Source organism: Arvicola amphibius, chromosome 5 (genome assembly GCF_903992535.2).
Source record: "Arvicola amphibius chromosome 5, mArvAmp1.2, whole genome shotgun sequence".
Lineage (NCBI taxonomy): Eukaryota > Metazoa > Chordata > Mammalia > Rodentia > Cricetidae > Arvicola > Arvicola amphibius.
The window spans coordinates 148,707,384-148,726,894 of record NC_052051.1 but is presented as its reverse complement, the minus strand read 5'-3'; the positions used below and the strand labels follow the sequence as shown (position 1 = coordinate 148,726,894).

The window sequence follows — 19,511 nt, the reverse complement described above, 5'->3', positions numbered from 1 at the left end:
CATAGAGGTCATCCTACACAGCGCCAGACACTTGCCCTTGGCATCTCTATACTACCTCTTGTCACCTCTCCCAGTATTTGACAAGCCCCTCCTTCATCTCAAGATCAAAGTCTTCACATTCCAAGCAGGAAGAAACCACAAAAGGACCCAGTCTCATAGGATACATGTGCAGTCACAGCAAGACTCATTATTTCATACCTTACCTAAAAGAAAGCAGCAGCAGTATTAATGAATTATGAAGGATACATACAAATAAATTTTTTTAAAAAAAACTATTTTACTGTAAACTGCTACACATGGAATTCTAGGGACTCTTCGACCCTTATCCAAAGCCTTAGGGGTTCCTTGGCTCCACCCCTTCTCTCCACCCACTTCCAGGTCACCAGTGATTGATCCATCTTCACCTTGCAAACAAGCCCCCAGCTTCTGTCTTCTTTACCTTTATCCCAAGAGCTCTGTCTGAGGCTGCTCCTCTAATCCTCTTAGTCTCTCTGCCCCTGCCTTTTAAGTGTGATCTCTTCATTCCAAACCTTCCTGTAGTTCCCTATTTGTATAGGGTAAAAGACAAGTCTCTCCAGTGATTTAAAGATGGCGTGGTACTTACCACCTCCCCGACCTTCTTCTGTCTTGTTCCCTCTGCCTCCCACTGCACTCCAGTCACATCGGCCTTTTTGAAGCTTTTGAACACATGGGTGAGCTCCTAGCACAGATCTTTGCACGTGCCAACCCGTCTACATGCCTTGTGCCTCTCCTTCGTGGATCCGTGGCTCTACTCTACTTCAAGTAACTGTTCAGTGTCGCCTTCTCAGTGAGGTCTATCCTAACCCTTCTACCTGAAAGTGCACCCCTATCAGAGGGGCCCCACGAGGCACACCAACTCCCTGGGGTTTGTTCTGTATGGCACCACAGCCCTAACGGAGCAGAGCGGTGTCTACAGTATGGCGTTTGTCAGAGCGCTCTCTTCTTTCCCCTAAGCAGGCTGGTGCAGAGTGAACACACAGGGAGCATTTGCGAGGCAACTGAGTACATGGGCAAGAGTTGACTAGCACTGCTCAAGTCACCTCAGCTCCCCATGGTGCCACTACCCACTGTCTAGACAGTCCCTCCTGCATCTTTCCAACCATGGCTCAGGCAGAAGCCCACTAGATGACCCCAGAGCGTCATCAGAAGTCAGGGTGGAAGAGGAAGGGGTATCTGTTACCTCTGTCTAGGTGGAGGTCATCTGTCTCTTGGATTCTTCTCCTTCCCTCTCTTGGGTCTGATCTGTTGCTATTCAATGTTTTTTGCATCTCAACAGCTGTGTTCATCTGTGCTCATCTCAACATCTATCTAGACTTGGCTCTTCCTGGCTTAGCTGCCTCTCCAGCCAGCACTGGGGACTGTGGGCATTGAGCCTAGACAAAAATGGCTTAAGGAGGTATTTGAAGAATAAGCCAAACACCTGAGCTAAGTGCCAGGGATACTAGGTGGCCCTTGACAGCTTTGCGAAGGACAGAGTCCCTGCTTGATGGGCTTCTAGTAGAGCATTCATTTGACTCTGTTCAATGAATGAGAGACAGACCACAGGCAGCCCTGCTGTGGCCACACCTTGTGTCTGCTCTAGCCTGTGAGCTAAGTTCCAAGACCCCTGCAGTGGCTTTGTCTAAGAGACAAAGGAACTGCTGGCCCTTAGGGGGCAGCAGTAGAGGCTGTGAGACGGTGGTGCTGTGGCTATAGAACCCCCAGATTGAGTGACACCTCCAAGTATTGGCCTGGCAGAGGGCAGGCCTTGGAGAGATCACAGGAAGCTGAGAGCCTGGTGGGAGCACAGCCCTGTAATGAGATGGTGTCCAAGTTGCAGACATCATCCATTAATCCCCAGATGCCAGCCTGGCTCCTGGATGCCTCTTGCTGAGGCTTTCCAGGCCCGCCTGCAGAGGTTAATAAATCCCCAGAGAGCACATATGTGTTGGAAGAACTCTTGCAAATAGTCATACATGAGGTGTGCTCTGATATGCAGTTCATAGACAGGAAACTAAGGCAGAAAATGCTTACACAGCTTGCTCAGTGAGACACGGTGAAGCTCAAGTCTGGCTGGGACCAAGTTCTTTCTTACTTTCCAGCAGCCAGGGACACGGCTCTTCCCTGACCTACTAGCCCCCGACCCTGGCACTGAAGCCCAGCAGTGTCTGGCTTCCAGAGAGGACTTCCTCCAAGAAGGCTCCCATTCATCCCTTCCACTGACATCTATTCCCTTGAAAGCCTTGGTCTCGGGCTAATTTATCATGTTTTCCTGCCTGCCCCTACCTTTCTGTCTTGAGCCTGAGTTTTTTGTTCCCAGACCATCCCACCTCTGGCCATGCTGGACCATCCTTGCTCCCTAAACCCCACTTGGCTACCAGGCCCAACCCTGATCTTGCCAGACTCCTGCCCTTGGCTCAATTCATCTGTGGGTTGCACCTGTATGCTTGTATGCCTGTATGCCTGAATACAGCCAGGAAATCCTCGACAATTCAGGTGCTTTTTCATGACCTTCCTTAGCTGTCACCTTCTCCTTGTTCTTTTGTGTCACCAGAGATCACAGAAATCCTAGGTTTTGAAAACCTAACTTCTATTCCCTATATGCAGAATCTCAGAACAGCCAAAATTAGATCATTAAAAAAAATTACATGCCTGTCATCCAAGCACTTTTGAGAGGTGAAGGCAGGAAGATCAGGAGTTCAAGGTCATCCTTATCTATATAGCAAGTTAGAAGCCAATCTGGACTACATTACAGCCTGTCTCAAAGCAAACAAAAACTGTAGACATTACAGTTGTGTTTGTGATACTTCTCTAGCCCCTACCTTTCTCCGTGTCCACACATGCAGCCTCATAGGAAAGTGTATGGATGCTCCCAGCTTCTTCCTTCCTAGCTGTGTGAACCCTGGCAAGTTGCTTAACCTCTCTGGAATTGTTTTATCTTGTATAAAAAGAGGACAACAATGTTACTCTCTACCCTAAAGAGATGTGATGCTGGCAGCTAGGTTGATTTGTGTTTGTTAGGCAGTGCTTGGGCATAGATGGTACAATGCAAATGCATTGTTATAGTAACAGAAAAGGAAACTGGGGCCCAGGTGGTTTCTTCTTTAGCCCAGTGATACTCAGATAGTCATCATAGGTTGTAGAAGCATGGGGGTTCACTGCCCAGCCATCATCCCCATTATCTTCCCCTCTCTCCTTGTTTGTGTTGCTAGGCTATGTTGCTGTGGGAGTGGTCTAAAGAGACCCTCAGTGCTCAGTTGTCTAAAGAGAAAGAAGGTCCTGGACCCATCCCAGTCTCATAGCCCTGCCCACCTATCCCCATAGCCATATCCCCTTCCTTGCAAACCAATCAATTATTGTCTGCCTCGCTTTCCTAGTCTGATTCTGCCTAAGCTCTCCTGTGCGTGCCAAGATGTGTCTTCTGCCCTCACCCTGCCCTGCCTTCCCTTGGGACCCATGGCAGGAAGAAACATACATGTGTCCACAGGTAGGCAGCCAGAGAAGGCCACCAGGACTCCCGAGACCTGACTTCCAGACTCTAACATGCTCCTTCATCCCCTAGCTCAGAACTGACTCCCAGGTTTGGGAACCCATAGCAAGAATCTCAACATCTATTTCCAGGAGAGTCAGACCGCCATAGCAGAGACCAAAGTGGCCCCTGCCTATCTGCAAGGGTGAGCCATGAACACTGGTCCTCAACAGAAACACAAGACTTCTCCACACCAGGACAAGGCTCCAGAGACAGACAAGGCACTCTGTGGGCTGACATAACCAAGGCAGTCCCAGAAGGTGCCGAGACCCAAATCTTTAGGCGCGCGCGCACACACACACACACACACACACACACACACACACACAGAGGTGATCAGATTGTCCCTCAGTTGTCACCTGGAGGAGGCAGAACCTGCCATAGGATCCATGGGGACACTAGAGGTGACACTTCTGGGCTTGGGTCCCAGTACACAGAGGCAGTCAGAGCATGGAGTGTAGAGCTTTGTTGACTGACAGCTGTACTGGTGTCCCCTAAGTGAAGCTGTGGCAGCAGCTAAAGGACCACAGATCCCTGCTCTGTCGACCACAGCCCAGAGGACCTCAGAATAGTAATACCCTTTGTCATTCTCATCTGTCTCAGGGCCCTGCTTCTTGGGCCTGACTCCTCCAGTCTGTGAGTGGGGACAGCTGCAACCCACCCAGCCAGCCATCAGCCAGTGGATCACTCCGCGGCTTCAGGAGCCACACTAGTGACTTGAAGCTTTGGATGGTTTTAACTTATTTTATTAGTAGTCAAATATTTCATTTTTAGCCATAATGGGCTTTGGCTAAGGGGAGGAAGCACTAAAGAGCACAGATATTAAAAGGCTGGTTGGCGGACTATGGAGGTAATGATAATTCTCATTTGCCAGGGGGTGCTCTGCCCATGTAGTGATGCCACTTTGAAATTTCTCCATAGAAAATCATGATTTTTTTCTTTCATAACTCATTTATAATAAATGAAGGAACATACACCTCTGGCCAAATGGGGGAAGGTTTAATTTTACCTCTATTTATGAATGTTACTAAAGAATGCATTGCCATGTATGTTGGTGCACATCAGTAACCCCAGTGTTCCAGAGGCTGAGATAGGAGAAGGCCAACCTAGGCTACAAGCCAGGACAGTTTCTCCAAAACTCAAAACAAAACAAAAAACGTAAACAAATAAAAAACAAAGATTATGTTAAAAAGTATTCCCTTTTAATTGCATATCAATCTGAAATTGTATTTGATAGCAAATAACTTGTTTTAATAGGTTTTTAATTCCAACAAGTGTTTACAAGATAATATATGACTGTAAATAGACTTTTCCAGTTTAAAAGGCCAGAGCAAGAGTAGACTTAGGCTATTTCTAAACACATTCCACAAAGGTGAAAACAAGGAGAGATCCACTCTTTTCCACCCATCAATTAGCGGGTCTCCTGACATGTGTCATACAAGCCCACCCTGGGATACAGAGTCTTGCTTTCAGTTCAACTTGCTAGCTCATCCAGAAGGGCGAGCCAGTGTTCCCTGGTGGGTGTGACTCTTCAGGGTCCTCTGGGCCCTTCAGACAGTACCCAGTATATATGTCACTGTGCTGCAGAGACCACAGAGACCTGGACAGCTATGTCTGGAGCCAGCACTTTTACCCTGTAGTGCATCTCTGAGGTGGCTGCCTTTGTGGGAGAAAGAAGGGGTCATTTGCTGGTTGATTTCACTGTATTTTATTTGGTTTTCCTGTATATAAGAAACTAGCTCAGGCAAGATTTTTGCCAAGCCTACCTATGCTGAGTCGGCTTTTTCTTCCAGAATGCTCATTCCACATCTCCTTTTTAACCAAAAAGTTTTCTGGCAACTGTTCCAGAATCTCAGAAAAGTTGAGTTTGAGGGTGTTACTCAGTTGGTAGAGTTTTTGTCTAGCATGAATAAAGTTCTGGGGTTTATGCACTCTGTGAATCCAGGCAGGGTGGTGCATGCCTGTAATGGCAGCACCTGGGAGTTAGCAGAAGCTGGAACAAATGTTAACTCATCCTCAGCTACAGAGCAAGTGTGAGGCCAGCCTGGGCTATAGGAGACCCTGTCTCAAAAAGCAAAACAAACAAACAAAATTCCAGAGAAGTTGTGAGAAGCAGACGTCCCCCTTCGCTCAAATTGCCCAACGTTAACGTCGCCTCCCCGCCTTCTCTCCCACCTTCTCGTATGTTCTTTTCTGGTCTGTTGGTGATCTCAGTTGCCAAAGCAATGTCCTCTCCCACCAAATATTTCACAGGCTGATTTTTTTAAGATGGTCAGGATCAGGACACTAGAGTCTCCCCACTCAGGGTGGTGTGCTGAATGTGTACTGTGATCTATCCAGACCCTGCCTGCTGTCGTGCAGGATTCCCAGGCGTGGGTCTCCGTCTCTCTGCTGCCTGCTAACTGGGACAGTTCTCTGGCCTCAAAACATCGTGGCCTTGGCTGTGCTTAGGAAGGAGCTGTCTCTTCTGCCTTGTCCCGGAGGTCAGGCTCAAGTCATTTGCTCTTGAGTGAGATCATGCCCTGGTCATCCTATCGGGAGGCAGTGCTGTCCTTGGGTCCTTTGTTGATTTTGGTTACCTGGCTAAAGAGGTGGCTGCCTGTTCTCCACTGTCAAGGGTTTCCTTTTGTGATTCTGTGGGGAGGTCATTTGAAACTACCAGTGTTGGGTCCTTCACCCCGTGGCCTCCATTGATGGTTCTTGTCTGAAACTGTTGTTAATATCATGGTTACTAAATCATTTCCAGATTTCATCATTCCTTCTAAATATACTAGTTGACTTTTTACCATAGGGAGTAGTCTTATTGATTTTTTTTAATTTTATGCATATAAGTTGTTTGCCTACATGTATGTATGTGCATCACGTGTGTGCCTGGTACCCCTGGGGACCATGTGGGCACTAAGGAACCAAACCGGAACAGCGAGTGCTCTTAACCACTAAGCCATCCCTCCAGACATTTTGTTGTTTGCTATTGTTGTTCTGTTGGAGGCAGCCAGGCCGGTCCTGACCTTGCAATCCTCCTGCCTCTGTCTCTCAAGTGCTGGTATTGCAGGAGTGCACAACCGTGCTTGACTCATCCTTGGCTGATATTTTCTTATTGATGGTCATATTGGGGATGAAATTAAGGATCTCATGAGTGCCAGGCAAGAGCTCCAGAACCAAGCCCCACCCCCAGAATTTGGGTACTAGAAGAGAAAGTCCTTGTCATTTATCTGAGTTCCCCCCAGAACACGGCTGCTTGGATGAATAGGTTTCCAATGAAGGTCATGGCTTCATGGCTGCTACAAGCCCCTGGTGTTCTGGAAGGCTCTACCCCAAGAGAGTATCTGCCGGGAAGCATGACCCCAGGTGGCCTGGCTAGAGTGAGGATGAAGCCATGTGTAAGCCTGTTGCAGGGCCTTTGGGGTCATGTCTCACCACGGACTCATCAGTCCATCAGCCCCGGCTGAAAAATGTGACCCGAGGGAGGTGCTGCCTCAGTCAACACCATTTTGCATTTCCTCTCCTTCCTGGGATGGAACAAATGGCCCTTCAGGGACAGCGAACCTGTCAGTAATGAAGTTGTGAGAGGAGGCAGCTGCCCCAAGAGGGCGGCTGCTGTGGGATGGCTAATGGATTGATGTGGCCAGCAGCCGGGCCCGACAGAGCCTGGGAGTTCCTGGCACTCCCCAGCCCTTGAAGCCTGACCGGCTCCTGGCCTGCTGGATCTTCTTGACCTCCTCTACCTCAGGGGTCCCTGCTTTCCCTAGGGAAAGCCTTGCACCCTCCAGCTCCACTCATAGCCTGGGATGTCCTCCATGGGTGTTCTGAGGCTGCCAGGCACAACCCTGCACCTACCTAGGCTGAGAAGCCCTAGGTTCCAGATTGGCCCTCTGGAAGGTGCCTGCTGGTGCCTCTGTCTCCCAGGCGCTGTGTTTGAGATCTCAGGGTCACAGCCTGCTTCTCAGATAAAATCATCTGGGTTAACCTGAGCTGCAAGGCTTCCTCCCTTCCCTGAGAATGTGCACAGCCATCGAAATGGGAGCGTGTGCTTATGGTGTCCGTGGATGTGGAGTCCCGGGCTCTGTGGCAGGCAGGCTTGCATGTCTTACATGCTCTTCGTCTCTGTATCTTTCTGATGAACAGACAGGAGTGGAAGGGAGCACTTTGTGGGGGAGGGGGTGGTCCCTATACAGTAAAAATACAACCAGAGCAAGGGGAAGAGACGTGTGTGCAGTCTCCTCATCCACAGAGAGTTAGGCCACACACATCCCCATCCCAGGACCCTGACCAGAGAAGTTTCCCTATAGAACTTGGAGTGCTGCTCCTACCCCTCTTCCCCATCTCCACACCAACTTCTGTTGGTGTCTCTGCATCTCTTCTCCTATCATGTTTTCCCCGTTCTGTGTGTCTTTCCAGCCCCTACTCTTCCAGGAAGCCTTCCTAGCTGCATCCTCAGAACTCACCAGCTGTCAAATCCTGTCTCATGCTATTGTTGCTAGATGTCCAATGACCTAACTCAATTTATGGACCAGGCTGCCCTCAAACTCACAGAGATCCACCTGCCTCTGCCTCCCGAGTGCTGGGACTAAAGGCATGCATCACCACGCCTGGCACCTTGCCTGTATTTTTTTAAGATTCTGTCATCAGGGATACTGTCTTGTAGCTACCTGAGATACACCAGACACTGATAACCTGAGTCAAAGGTTGCAAGGGAAGGCAACATATGGTCTAAATGCAATATATGGTCTCAGCAAGGCTGGCCCAGAAGATTTATTCATTTCATTTCTTCCAGCAGTTAAAACTACAAACTGCTCTTGCAGAGGACTCAAGTTTGGTTCTTAACACCCACATGGGACGGTTCACAAGGGCCAGTGTAAATTAAACAGGCTTGTGTGTGCTGCCACAGGTAGCAAGCATTCTGCGTACACTTCTCCCTTAGCTGCAGAAGACAGGTCCCCAAATCCCCCACGCAGGTTCCTGAAATGCAGCTGTACTACATTGTCTCTAGGCTGCAATTTAATTTGTAAATTAAAAACAAAGAAATTAATAGCAACTAGTAGGTTAGAACCATCCTAAAATTGGGTTCTAATAGCAGCTCTGTGTGTCTTCGGTAATGGGGCCACCCTGCTTGTGTGCCTGTGAAATGACGAGAGAGTCTGATGATGAGCTGAAGAGAACCTAGCTTGGGGCTGGAGAGATGGCTCAAAGGTTAAGAGCCATCTTAACTGCTCTTCCAGAGGTCCTGAGTTCAATTCCCAGCAACCACAGGGTGGCTCACAACCATCTATCTATAATGGGATCTGATGCCCTCTTCTGGCATGCAAGCATACATGAAAGGAATATTGTATACATAATAAATAAATAAATCAGAGAGAGAGAGAGAGAGAGAGAGAGAGAGAGAGAGAGAGAGCCTGGCTCTTGCAGTTCGAGGTCCAGTTGCAAGCTAACACGTATTTAACTGCCCCTCCACAGTATCACAGAGAGAAGGTTCATGATCACTGTAGCTCTTAGCGACCACGGCATATGGGTCTTCGTCTTTGCCGGATTGAGTACAAACTGTCACCTCTCCACTTACAGTACTATAGAGCTTTCCCTTGCATAACTGTGATGCCCGTGTAACTCTCGAGCTGTGAGAGAATTATTTAAAAAAAAATATTCAGGTGACCTGATCACAAATACTACAGTATATCCCAACAGCCAATCTTCTAACCACAACAGGTACTAGGTGTCTAACAGGCAGGTAGCATATGCAGTGTGGATACACAGCACAGGGCCCAATCACATCCTGCCCGGGTGGGATAGAACAGGAAAATAGCATGCGTGAGTCATAAACTCGGGAATTTCTTATGTTGTATTTTCAGAGCATGGTTAAGGTGTGTGCTTTAGACTGTGAGAAGCCACCCTGCAGGTGAGGTGGAATTCTTGTCCCCTGAAGACCCCGATGGGAGTGAGCAGGTGTAAAAGATGAAGTTCGCCATGCTTACTCCTGTCTGGGTCACCTGTGCTGACCACAGGCCTCAGGTCTGACCACAGACACAGGTCTGTCGCATTTTTCCTCCAGCCCCAGGCATGGGATGGAGGCAGGATGTTCCAGGGGTGTGGGTCAATGCACTGAACTGTGAGACACAGGTTTGAAATGATGGACATGCTAGGCATCTCCTAAGTGCCAGCCCACCTGGTCCCCTATGGGGACTGTTAGATTCTGATGGATAAAGCAGTGCCTGGCTCAACATTGGAAATACTTTTCTGTTTGTTTACATTCCATAGATACAGTAATGACTGAGAGAAGTTAAGGAATTTGCCCAAAGTTGCACAGCTACACTGTAGTCTCAAGATTTGAACTCAGGGAGATAGGCTCCAAAGTCCCCCAGTTTTGAAAAACTGCACAGCTCAAAGAATAACTGTATAACCCAAAGATGTATAGACCTGCTAGCAAGCTGCAGTGAGGGGCCACAGAGACAGCAAGGCCTGGCTGGGCCAAGTGGAAGGGCGAGGGCCTTCCCCTGGAACCGCGCCATCAGGTTCACGTGGAGCCTGACAGCTCCCAGGGGCAGCCGCGTGCTCTTCCCATGACATCATGCCGCCTCAGAACTTTGAGGCCAAGGATTCTTGGAATGCTTGATTCACCCTGGAGCAAAAATAATACTGCGTATTTATAACGTGCCTTTGTACCCCAAAGGCTTTCCTGGGCTTTATTTCATTGAAAGCTCAGGCCAGCCTTGTAACTACACAGGAATCCGAGAGGTGGGAAGCCACACTGAGCAGCACCTAGCAGAGTTCCCTAGTCCCATGCCACACCCAGCACAAGGCACAGGCTCTATGAGGCTCGCCAAAGCCACTTAGCGAATCATTGATAAATAAGGTGCCCAAGAACCCTGTTTTCCAACAAGAGTAGGATGAGGAACAGGGGCTTGTGAGCCACCAAGTTTCCCCAGGAAAAGCCACTTCCTTTAGCCTCTATCCTGCCAGAGATAGAGCCCACAGCTCTGCCTTCCCTCCCCCAAAAGGCAGCAAGTGAAGCCAACGGGCCACCCTGAAACTTGGCCCTAGCCCTATCCCCCAGGCTCCAGCCACAAGCACCGCAGACGAGATGGGCAAAGGATTGTTCCCAGTGCAATTGGAACCCAAGGCCATGCGTGGCTCCTGTGGTTTGCCCCAGACACAGTGGAGCCCGGGCTGGAAGGCTGTTTTCCCCACAGCTCTCTCCTTCCCACAGGCCCTTGCCTCCCATCCTTCCCCTTGATGGCTAAGCCTGTCTAGCCCTCTGCACCCCACATTGTCTGGGGATGACCCGCAGCCCCTCCCCCACTGTGACTTTGGCCAAAGTCTTCTGGATAGTGGTTGTGACTCAGCAGCAGTTGATCAGCTACCCTGGGCTTCAGGACCCTGGGACAAACTTGAGCCTTGGGCCAGGGAAGCATAGTGGTCAAGACTGTGCCTGCAAGTGCCAGGCCACCAAGTTCTAACCCAAGCTCTGCTGGCCACTTGCCAACTCGGACAAGATACCCTCCCTATGCCCTGCTGACGTCACTGATGCCCTGCTTACCCTGAGGGTACGCAGAAGCTATGCCTGGCATGCTGTCCATGTATTACGTGTATACTGTGACTCTGCTCCCCTGAAGTCTTGAGTCTGCTGTTACCCCCAGGAGCCCTCTGAGCAGAGCTGGCTACAGGGTGTTCACCCTACGTACGGCATAGGATGATGTGCTCAGAAGGGCCTGGGCTTGACCTAATGCTGGGCTGTGACTGTCACGACCTCAGAGACTCTTGATGGAGGGTTGTCGTTTCTCTTTGCCCTATGTTCTGTACATTTCCTGTTAGCCTGCTTAAGCCCCGAGAGTGGGCTAACCCCTTCTCTCTGCTGGTTTACCTTTGTCTCCTATCTCCAGTCATAGTTAGATCTAGCTTCTGCAAATGGTTGTCTAGAGTCTCTAAGCCCTGGTATAAGCACTGAAGTCCCCACCATGATCCACCAGACCCCAGGACACTGAGAGCTGTCGTTCCCGTGTGCAGCCACAGAACAGGCTTTTAGGAGAGACAGGGTCAGGTGGGCAGGTGTAAACAGTGACCATGGTAGACATCAGGACAGGATTCTGGGCTGTCTTTATTCCAGATAGGACCGGGGTGATGCTGAGAGGGTGCACAAGGACACTGGACACCTTCCACCACTCACTCACACACAGCCCTCAGAGGGTACTTCAGTGAGCCTAGTGACAACTTGGATTAACCTCCAGGTAGAGCCAGTTTAAATAAGGAAGTGATGGGTGAACCAACCACAATTGAGGACTAGCATTTTCTCTTGCTACATGGTACTGAGGGCCAACAAGATCCTGCATCCCCACAGGAAGGGAACATCTGCTGGCCAGGTAGCCTTCTGGTATCCAACACAGTGAAATGTCACACTTCTAAGAGAAGCGCCTTTGCCTGACTGGCAGAAACTTCAGATTTGAACTATTTCCCAACCCTGAGTAAAAGCCACAAAGTATGGAAGAATCTACAGCACAGTGTCGGGGTAATGGGGTGTTCCAATGCCCACTAGCCCTCGGGGAGGAATAGAGCACTGTGTTCCTAGCTGAGTTCCCATCATCCTGTAAATGGAAGTTGGAGTAGCGGCTGGCTCTTTGTCTCCGAGCCCCGTGTACCAACGCCAGGCAAAGCATCCCTCATGCTGTAGGGAAATGCCTCCAACACTGAGCCCCTGAATCTCATCCCAGACTTGGACAGGGAACAGGGGAGCTGGTGCAAGGAGTAGTTCCTGTGGAAGTAGGCAGGGGTGGAGCTGATTCTGTAGAGGTAGGTAGGGGTGGAGCAGGTCCTGTGGAGGTAAGTAGGGGTGAAGCAGGTTCTATGCAGGTAGGTAGGGGTGAAGCAGGTCCTGTGGAGGTAGGTGGGGGTGGAGCAGGTTCTGTGCAGGTAGGTAGGGGTGGAGCAGGTCCTGTGGAGGTGGGCAGGGGTGGAGCAAGTCCTGTGCAGGTAGGTAGGAGTGGAGCAGGTCCTGTGGAGGTGGGCAGGGGTGGAGCAGGTCTTGTGAAGGTAGGTAGGGGTGGAGCAGGTCCTGTGGAGGTGGGCAGGGGTGGAGGTGGCTGTGCTGTCATGAGCAGTCACCACTCTTCCTGAAGGCAAGAAACCCGAGTCCCTGTGGAATTTCCAAGTCCCTGGCCTAGGAATTTTACTTTCAGAATTTTTTAAGCAGACCTACAAATTATGTGGTAAAAGGTCCCACATGGAGAGAACTATAATAAGCCAGTGGGTCTTGGACTATCTGGTTGGGAGCTATTATGAAATTTAAAGAAAAAAAATGAACAGAGAAACATTTGTCTTCATTTGGCCTGATGTTAAAACCATTTTCATAAAACAAAATTCATTTATTCTCTGTACACACTCCCCTCCTAAAATGCAGCTGCAGTATGTTCAGAGAACAACTTTTTTTCTTAAAAGGGAGTTTTAGAATAAACCAAAAAGCATAAATTGATCGTTTTCATCCCAAAACTGTCTTTTTTTTTTCTTATCTTAACAGCAGGTGATTCCAGGGGCTCAAGTGGAATCTTGTTCTTGTCCCCTAAGCCATCCCCTCACCTGAGAGTAAGACTCAGGTCAAACAATGAAAAGGCAAAGCAATAGACATTTGCCTTTTGTGGTGAATGTGTGGGTGTACGCACAATGCCCCCAAAACTAGACCACATGCACGCATGTCTGACACCAGATTTGGCCTTCGTGCTCACCCACTTTTAGGAGTAGAAGCAACACCCTGACCCAGCCAAACCCAAACCCACAGGTCTCGTGGGGAGCAGCCAGCTGGCCCCTGACAAAGGTATCAATGAAACCTAGCACCAGCAAACACAGAAGAGAGCACGCTGGCTTTGGCCAGCTCACCCAGCTACCACTAACAAATATTTGTGAATGGCCAGAGCAGGGAAGCCTGGGCCACCATGGTTGGGGAACAGTGGCCCTCTGGGCTCCTTGCCAGGCAAAGAACATGGGCTTGCTATGGCATTTCCACAGAAGTCTCTGGGAATCCAGCCCTGTTCTCCTGGGAAATTGGACCTCAGAATAAATGAGGAACAGACTGAAGGTGGCCTTCTAGGTCCCATGATGAATGCACAGGTCTTGCATCTTTGGAGGCCTCAATGGGATTATCTAGAAGAAAGGAGGCTGAGGGTTCAGCTCACTGGTTGAGCACTTGTCTAGCATGTGTAAGGATTTAGGTATCATCCCCAGCATATCTCTCTCTCTCTCTCTCTCTCTCTCTCTCTCTCTCCTCTCCTCATCTCTCTCTCATCGTCTCTCTCCTCGTCTCCTCCCTCTCGTTCCCTGGCCTCTCTCCCTCCTCTCCCATCTCTCCCTCTCTCCCTCTCCTCTCTCCTCTCTTCCCCTCTTCCCCTCTCTCTTCTCTCTCCTCTCTCTCCCTCTCTCTCCGTTCCCTTCTCTCTCTCTCTCTCTCTCTCTCTCTCTCTCTCTCTCTCTCTCTCTCTCTCTCTCTCTCTCTCTCTCTCTCTCTCCCCTTGAAAGTTTTGTAGTCCACATGCACACGGAAGACAGACCCAGAAGTCACTTGCCCTGAGAAGACGACAAACAGTCTTTGTACCCACTTCCCCAGTGCTACCTGTGCCTTGCTTAGCTCCCCAGGGTGCAGCCTCCCTTTGAACCCAGTGTGTCTGAGTTAGGGTTTCTGTTGCTGCAATGAAACACCATAACCAAAAAGCAAGTTGGGGAGGAAGGGGTTTAGTTGGCTCACACTTCCATATATCACTGTTCATCACTGAAGGAAGTCAGGACAGGAACGCAAACAGGACAGGAACCGGGAGGCAGGAGCTGATGCAGAGACCATGGAGGGGTGCTGCTTAACAGCTTGTTCCTTGTTTCTCAACCTACTTTCTTAGAGAACCCAGGACTACCAGCCAAAAATGGCACCACCCACAGTGGGAAGGGCCCTTCCCCATCAATCACTAATTAAGAAAACGCCTTACAGGCAGATCTTATAGAGGCATTTTCTCAACTGAAATTCTTTCCTTTCAGATGACTCTAGCTTGTGTCAAGTTAACAGAAAGCTAGCCAGCACACAGTAGTTTGACTGCCCAAAAGAGCAGGACACTTAAGGGTGGGCAACTTAGCTTCCTCTCCAGCCTGTGGATGGCCCTCTGTACACATGGGGCACTACCACCCATAATCCAGCACTCCCTTAGCCAATACTGTTCCATCAGGGCTTCGGGTGTCAAGTCAGATAAAACATCTCAGGGCACCCCATATCCCCAGGTAAACAACAGCAAGACCTAGGTGACTTCCTTCTAGAGCTCCTGATGGCCAGCCATGTAGAAATGACGTCCTCCTAATGGTGTCCCCAAAGGTAGACAAAAGTTGTTGGCCTTTTTCTTTTCCGGCTTGGAGGGGTAGCTGCTGGGAAGAAAGAGAGAAATCCCAGGAATGGTGAATGGGAAGCAAGACACTTTTCAAGACAAGCTGGGAAAGAGCTTGTCCTTTGGGGACATTTCTTAGGCCATCGCTATGAGGCACCCCAAAAAGCCTAAATAAGGATGACAAGAGTTGTAAGGATCAAGCATTATCTCCCAGGGGATTTCTAAGGTTCCCCTCTGGGCTATTGACCAATGATAGACAGATAGATAGACAGACAGACAGACAGACAGACAGACAGACAGACAGACAGACAGACAGACAGATGGGTAGATGGATGGTCTTGCAATTAGGGAGCCTCCCTCTGCCTAAAGCCATATTTTAAACATCACTCCACATTCGTATTCCAGGGCTGGCAAAACAGGGTCACCAATGGATATATAAGACACAGGCCTTCTTCCTCACTGTTCAAAAGTATCAAGAGAGTTGTGGGGGCTGGAGAGATGGCTCAGGAGTTAAGAGCACTGGCTACTCTACCAGAGGACCCAAGTTCAATTCCCGGTACCCACATGGCAGCTCACAAATGTCTGTAACTCCTGTTCCAGGAGATCTGATGCCCTCATACAGGCATGCATGCAGGAAAAACACCAATATACATAAAATAAAAATAAACACTTTTGTGGGAACTTGTATTGGTATTTTTTAAAAATCTAATAAATTTTAAGAGAGAGAGAGAGAGAGAGAGAGTGGCATTCTCCTGTGCCCTCTCTTCTTGGTTTGCAGATGACAGCTTCGTGTGTGCACAAATTGCTTCTCATTTTAAGGACCCAAATCAGCTTGGATTAAAAGCTCACCCTGAGGGCCCTTACCCTCATCTTGACTTGTTCATATCTTTAGCATCTCAGTTGGCTCCAGACAGTCACATTCTGAAGAATGGAGTTAGGGCTTCAGCACATGAATATTATCAGATAATGCTGTTTTCAGAGGACAGAGCTGGTGGCAGAGCCAGACCTCCTGCTGGTCCTTTCAGATGTCCCTTCCATATTACATACATTTGCACATCATGCAACATGGATGAAATGTTGCCTTTTAGAGAAGGCTTGTCTTGCATCCTTCCTGATTGCTCGTGGGAGGGTCTGCATAAGTAGTGGAAGAATGACTGATGGGCTTAGGTCTTGACCTCCTGCTCCGGTGTTTGGATGAAGAGGCCCTGCGGTTCACTATGTCACCTCCCCTCTCCACTCTCCTTTGTAGACGGCAGCAGAGACCTCCAGGAGGGAATAAACCCCAACAGCATGGCGACCATCAACCTGGAAGTGCCAAACACAACAGGGACCACCAGAAATCCTACCAGGGGGGCTCAGGACCCCACCCCTCAGGGAGGCCCACACACCACGGCTACAGCCAGAATAGGCGCTGGCACCACGGTAACATGAAGCATCCACCAGGAGACAAGGGAGAAGCAGGCAGCCACCGCAACGCCAAAGAGACCGTGACCGTTGAGCACCCCAAACTTGAAGATAGCCCAGGAGACACTGGACACAGTGGCCTTGAGCCAACCTGCAGTCCTGACACTCTGGCCCCAACATCCTCCGAGAGGCCAACCCCACAGCCGCCAGGGGGGCCAGAGGCTGAGACCAAGCATAAAGACAGTGTTCTTCCCGAGCGCCCTGGGGAGCGGCCCAGAATCACCCTGCTCCAGTCTTCCAAAGACAGGCTGAGGCGAAGACTGAAAGAAAAGGTACCGGTAATTGTCTTTTCCTTGTTCTCTTGCAACCGGGAGGACAGCTGAGAGGTATGCTCTTTGATGGGAGGACTTTGGGTGGAGCCTCATGGCTTGGGACAGGGTTCCTCTCTAAAGGGAAGCAAGGATTCTGTGGCTGTGTGGACCCACTACGCCGGCTCATCGTGGTCATGGGCATCACTGGGGCACCAGAGGTCAAGTCCACAACAGCTGTTTCTGAACCCCTCTAACATCTTCTGTGCCCCCCTCCTCCCCGCAAGAGACCTTGGGGACACAGGGAAATTAGATGTGATTACATTAGATGTTCTGAGACAAGAGCTGGGTCCTTCTGGCCCTGCTCAAGAAGTCAAACTTTCCCTGAAGAGGTAGATGATCTAGAAGGGACTAGAGAAGAAGAAAGAGGTCCCTTAGGATTCCACCCTCATGCGCTGCACTACGTGGTAAGGCTCAAGGAAAGTGCCAGGTCTCTTCCAGTGTCACCACGTCACACCCCCCCCCCCAAGGGAATGGTGGAAAGGAACCACTTTCCCAGTGTGTATGGCCACATAGAGATGGATGCGGAACTTCCCATCACTTCCAGCCCAGAGTTCCCGAGTTGAGAACAGAGGGCCAATAAGGTATCTCACTGTATCTCCTGACCCACTCCTCAACTGTGTCCCACACCCCAGCAGAGAGGGTCATTGTGTTCTTGGACCATGGTTCTGTTCTGGAAGGTGCATACAGTTTGGGATAACCTCATGCTACTTTTTCTGCCTTTCTAGCCAGTGGTCTCACCCCAGTTACTGGCGCTCTCACAAGCACATAAGTGAGGTGTTGTTTCTCGTTTGTTTTGTTTTTAATTTTCCTCCTAGAAGCACCAGCCATTTGGATAGCACATTAGAGGATTCCTTAATGCTCATTATTTGTGTATAGAGGGGTGCTAAGCCAGGTCCAAGTCCACATGGAGCCATTCACCCAAGAACATGATTGTCCATGGCATTTAGAGCAGGACACCTGGCGGCTGTACCCAGGCCACTCCCAGCACCGCTACAGATGCTCTGGATCCCACTCAACCTGGCACTGTCTTCCCCACATCATTTTCTCTTCGACCCAGTTTTCTACTTATCATCTTACTTCATCTTTAATTCCCATTAAATCATTTCTAGATTAAGAGATCTGATGGATAAGGGAGGATGGGGGAAGAATGTGGATGAGAATCCTGAGCAGAAGCTAGAACTCACAAGCAGTGTCAGCCCAGGACATCACTGCGGCTAAGGAAAAGTCACAAGGATCAGTGTGGCAGGAGAGTGGGAGTTGCTTTCCCTCGGTCCCTTCTCTCCGGGCTCTCCCTTCTCCCGTCAGACCATCCCAGTCCCACCGAGACTTCAGCTTCACTCAGGTGTGTCTTATTTGCCTCCCATACCCCCAGGAGGAAGTGACAGTAGAGACAAGCAGTCCTCAGCCAAACAAGATGGACAAGTTGATGGAGATCCTGAACAGCATGAGGAACAATAGCAGCGATGTGGACGCCAAGCTCACCTCCTTCATGGAGGAGGCCCAGAACTCCACCAACTCCGAGGAGATGCTGGAGGAGATTGTGCGAACCATCTACCAGAAGGCCGTGTCGGACCGCAGCTTTGCCTTCACGGCCGCCAAACTCTGCGACAAGATGGCACTCTTCATGGTCGAGGGGACCAAGTTCCGGAGCCTGCTCCTCAACATGCTCCAGGTAACCAGACACCAACAGCTGCTGCTCCACTCCCCTGCCCCTCCAACAGGGGTTATTGCTAGAGAGAGGGCTGCAAGTTCTGACGGCGGTTGAACTTGTCCCAAGTTCCTTGCCCGATTAATTATAGAAAATAAGAAGGCATCAAGGGGTGAGAGATGCGCGGCTGGATTTGTGTGTTTGTGTGAGCGCTCCATGGTTACAAAGGACCAATATAATTTCATAGGTGTGTTTTGTTCAGCCGGCCTCTCTCTTTCTATTTTCATGATAAGAGGCGCTGCGCTTTGACCTCTACGCGTCTGAGCAGTCGTGAACTTGCTGCAGATCTGTCTCTCCCTCCTTTTCCTCTCTCCCACCTCTTCCTACCCCCCTTCTTTTTTTTTTTCATTGAACATTTATTTTATTGTACACCCAAAGACGTCTGTTAATTTGGAAAGGGAAAAATCAATAGTTACTTTTTCTGTACAGTTTGGCAGACAAAAATTGCAGCAGCAACAGGACATGTGTAACAAGCGGGCCTTGATTACAGGAAGGTTTGGAATGACTCCTTTGAGGCCGATCCCATGGGTTTCAAGGCTGAATAAGAATCCTTTTCTCTCACCCTCTGGGGTCTACAACACTAGTATGAGAGGGTTTTCTTCTCTGGCTGGACTGAAGCCACGTCACAGGGTCCCACAGAAGCAGAGGGGAGGCCCACAGGAAGGTGCAGCACAGGTAGGTGGGCTGGTCAGCAATGTAGTTGACAGGGACCCAGGGGACTCCATGCATCAACAGCTGCCCAAAGCAGCCACACGTTCTGCTCGACCGCCCGTTTTGTGGCCTCCGCCTCTCCTCCCCAGCGCCACTGCCGCCATCTTGTGTCCCCTCCTACCCCTTTTCTTTCCCCCCTTCCTCCTCCTTCTTCTTCCTCGGGCCAGTCCCAAAAAGCTTGGTATAGCAGGGATAGCAACTATGTGGGTCAGGATAAGGACATCTGTCTGCTGATACGTTGAAATCCAAAGTAGAAGGGAAGCACGGCAATCCAAGATTTTCTTGACGCCTGGTCCCTTCCCACTCAATGTCCCTTTCCCTCCAGAGAGCTTCTCCCGGTCCTCTTGTTGTGTCCACCAGAGACCAGTGTCACAGGCAAGGGTGTAATAAGTGTGAGCCTGTGACCTCAGACTGAGTCCATCCTATCCTTACCTGTTATGTATGGTAAGAGT

At 49.8% G+C, this 19,511-nt stretch overlaps 1 protein-coding gene across 5 annotated transcripts in view; it reads left to right on the top strand.

Moving 5' to 3' along the window:
- Positions 1–19,511, top strand: part of Ctif (cap binding complex dependent translation initiation factor) — a 255,117-nt gene that overhangs the window by 150,473 nt on the left and 85,133 nt on the right. For 4 of the 5 annotated variants that reach the window (XM_038330213.1, XM_038330211.1, XM_038330212.1 and 1 more), the window contains 2 exons: positions 16,115–16,607; positions 18,013–18,312. In XM_038330213.1, coding sequence (XP_038186141.1) covers positions 16,115–16,607; positions 18,013–18,312 — 793 coding nt within the window. The remainder of the gene's footprint in view (positions 1–16,114; positions 16,608–18,012; positions 18,313–19,511) is intronic. The other variant, XM_038330214.1, reaches the window with a different exon arrangement.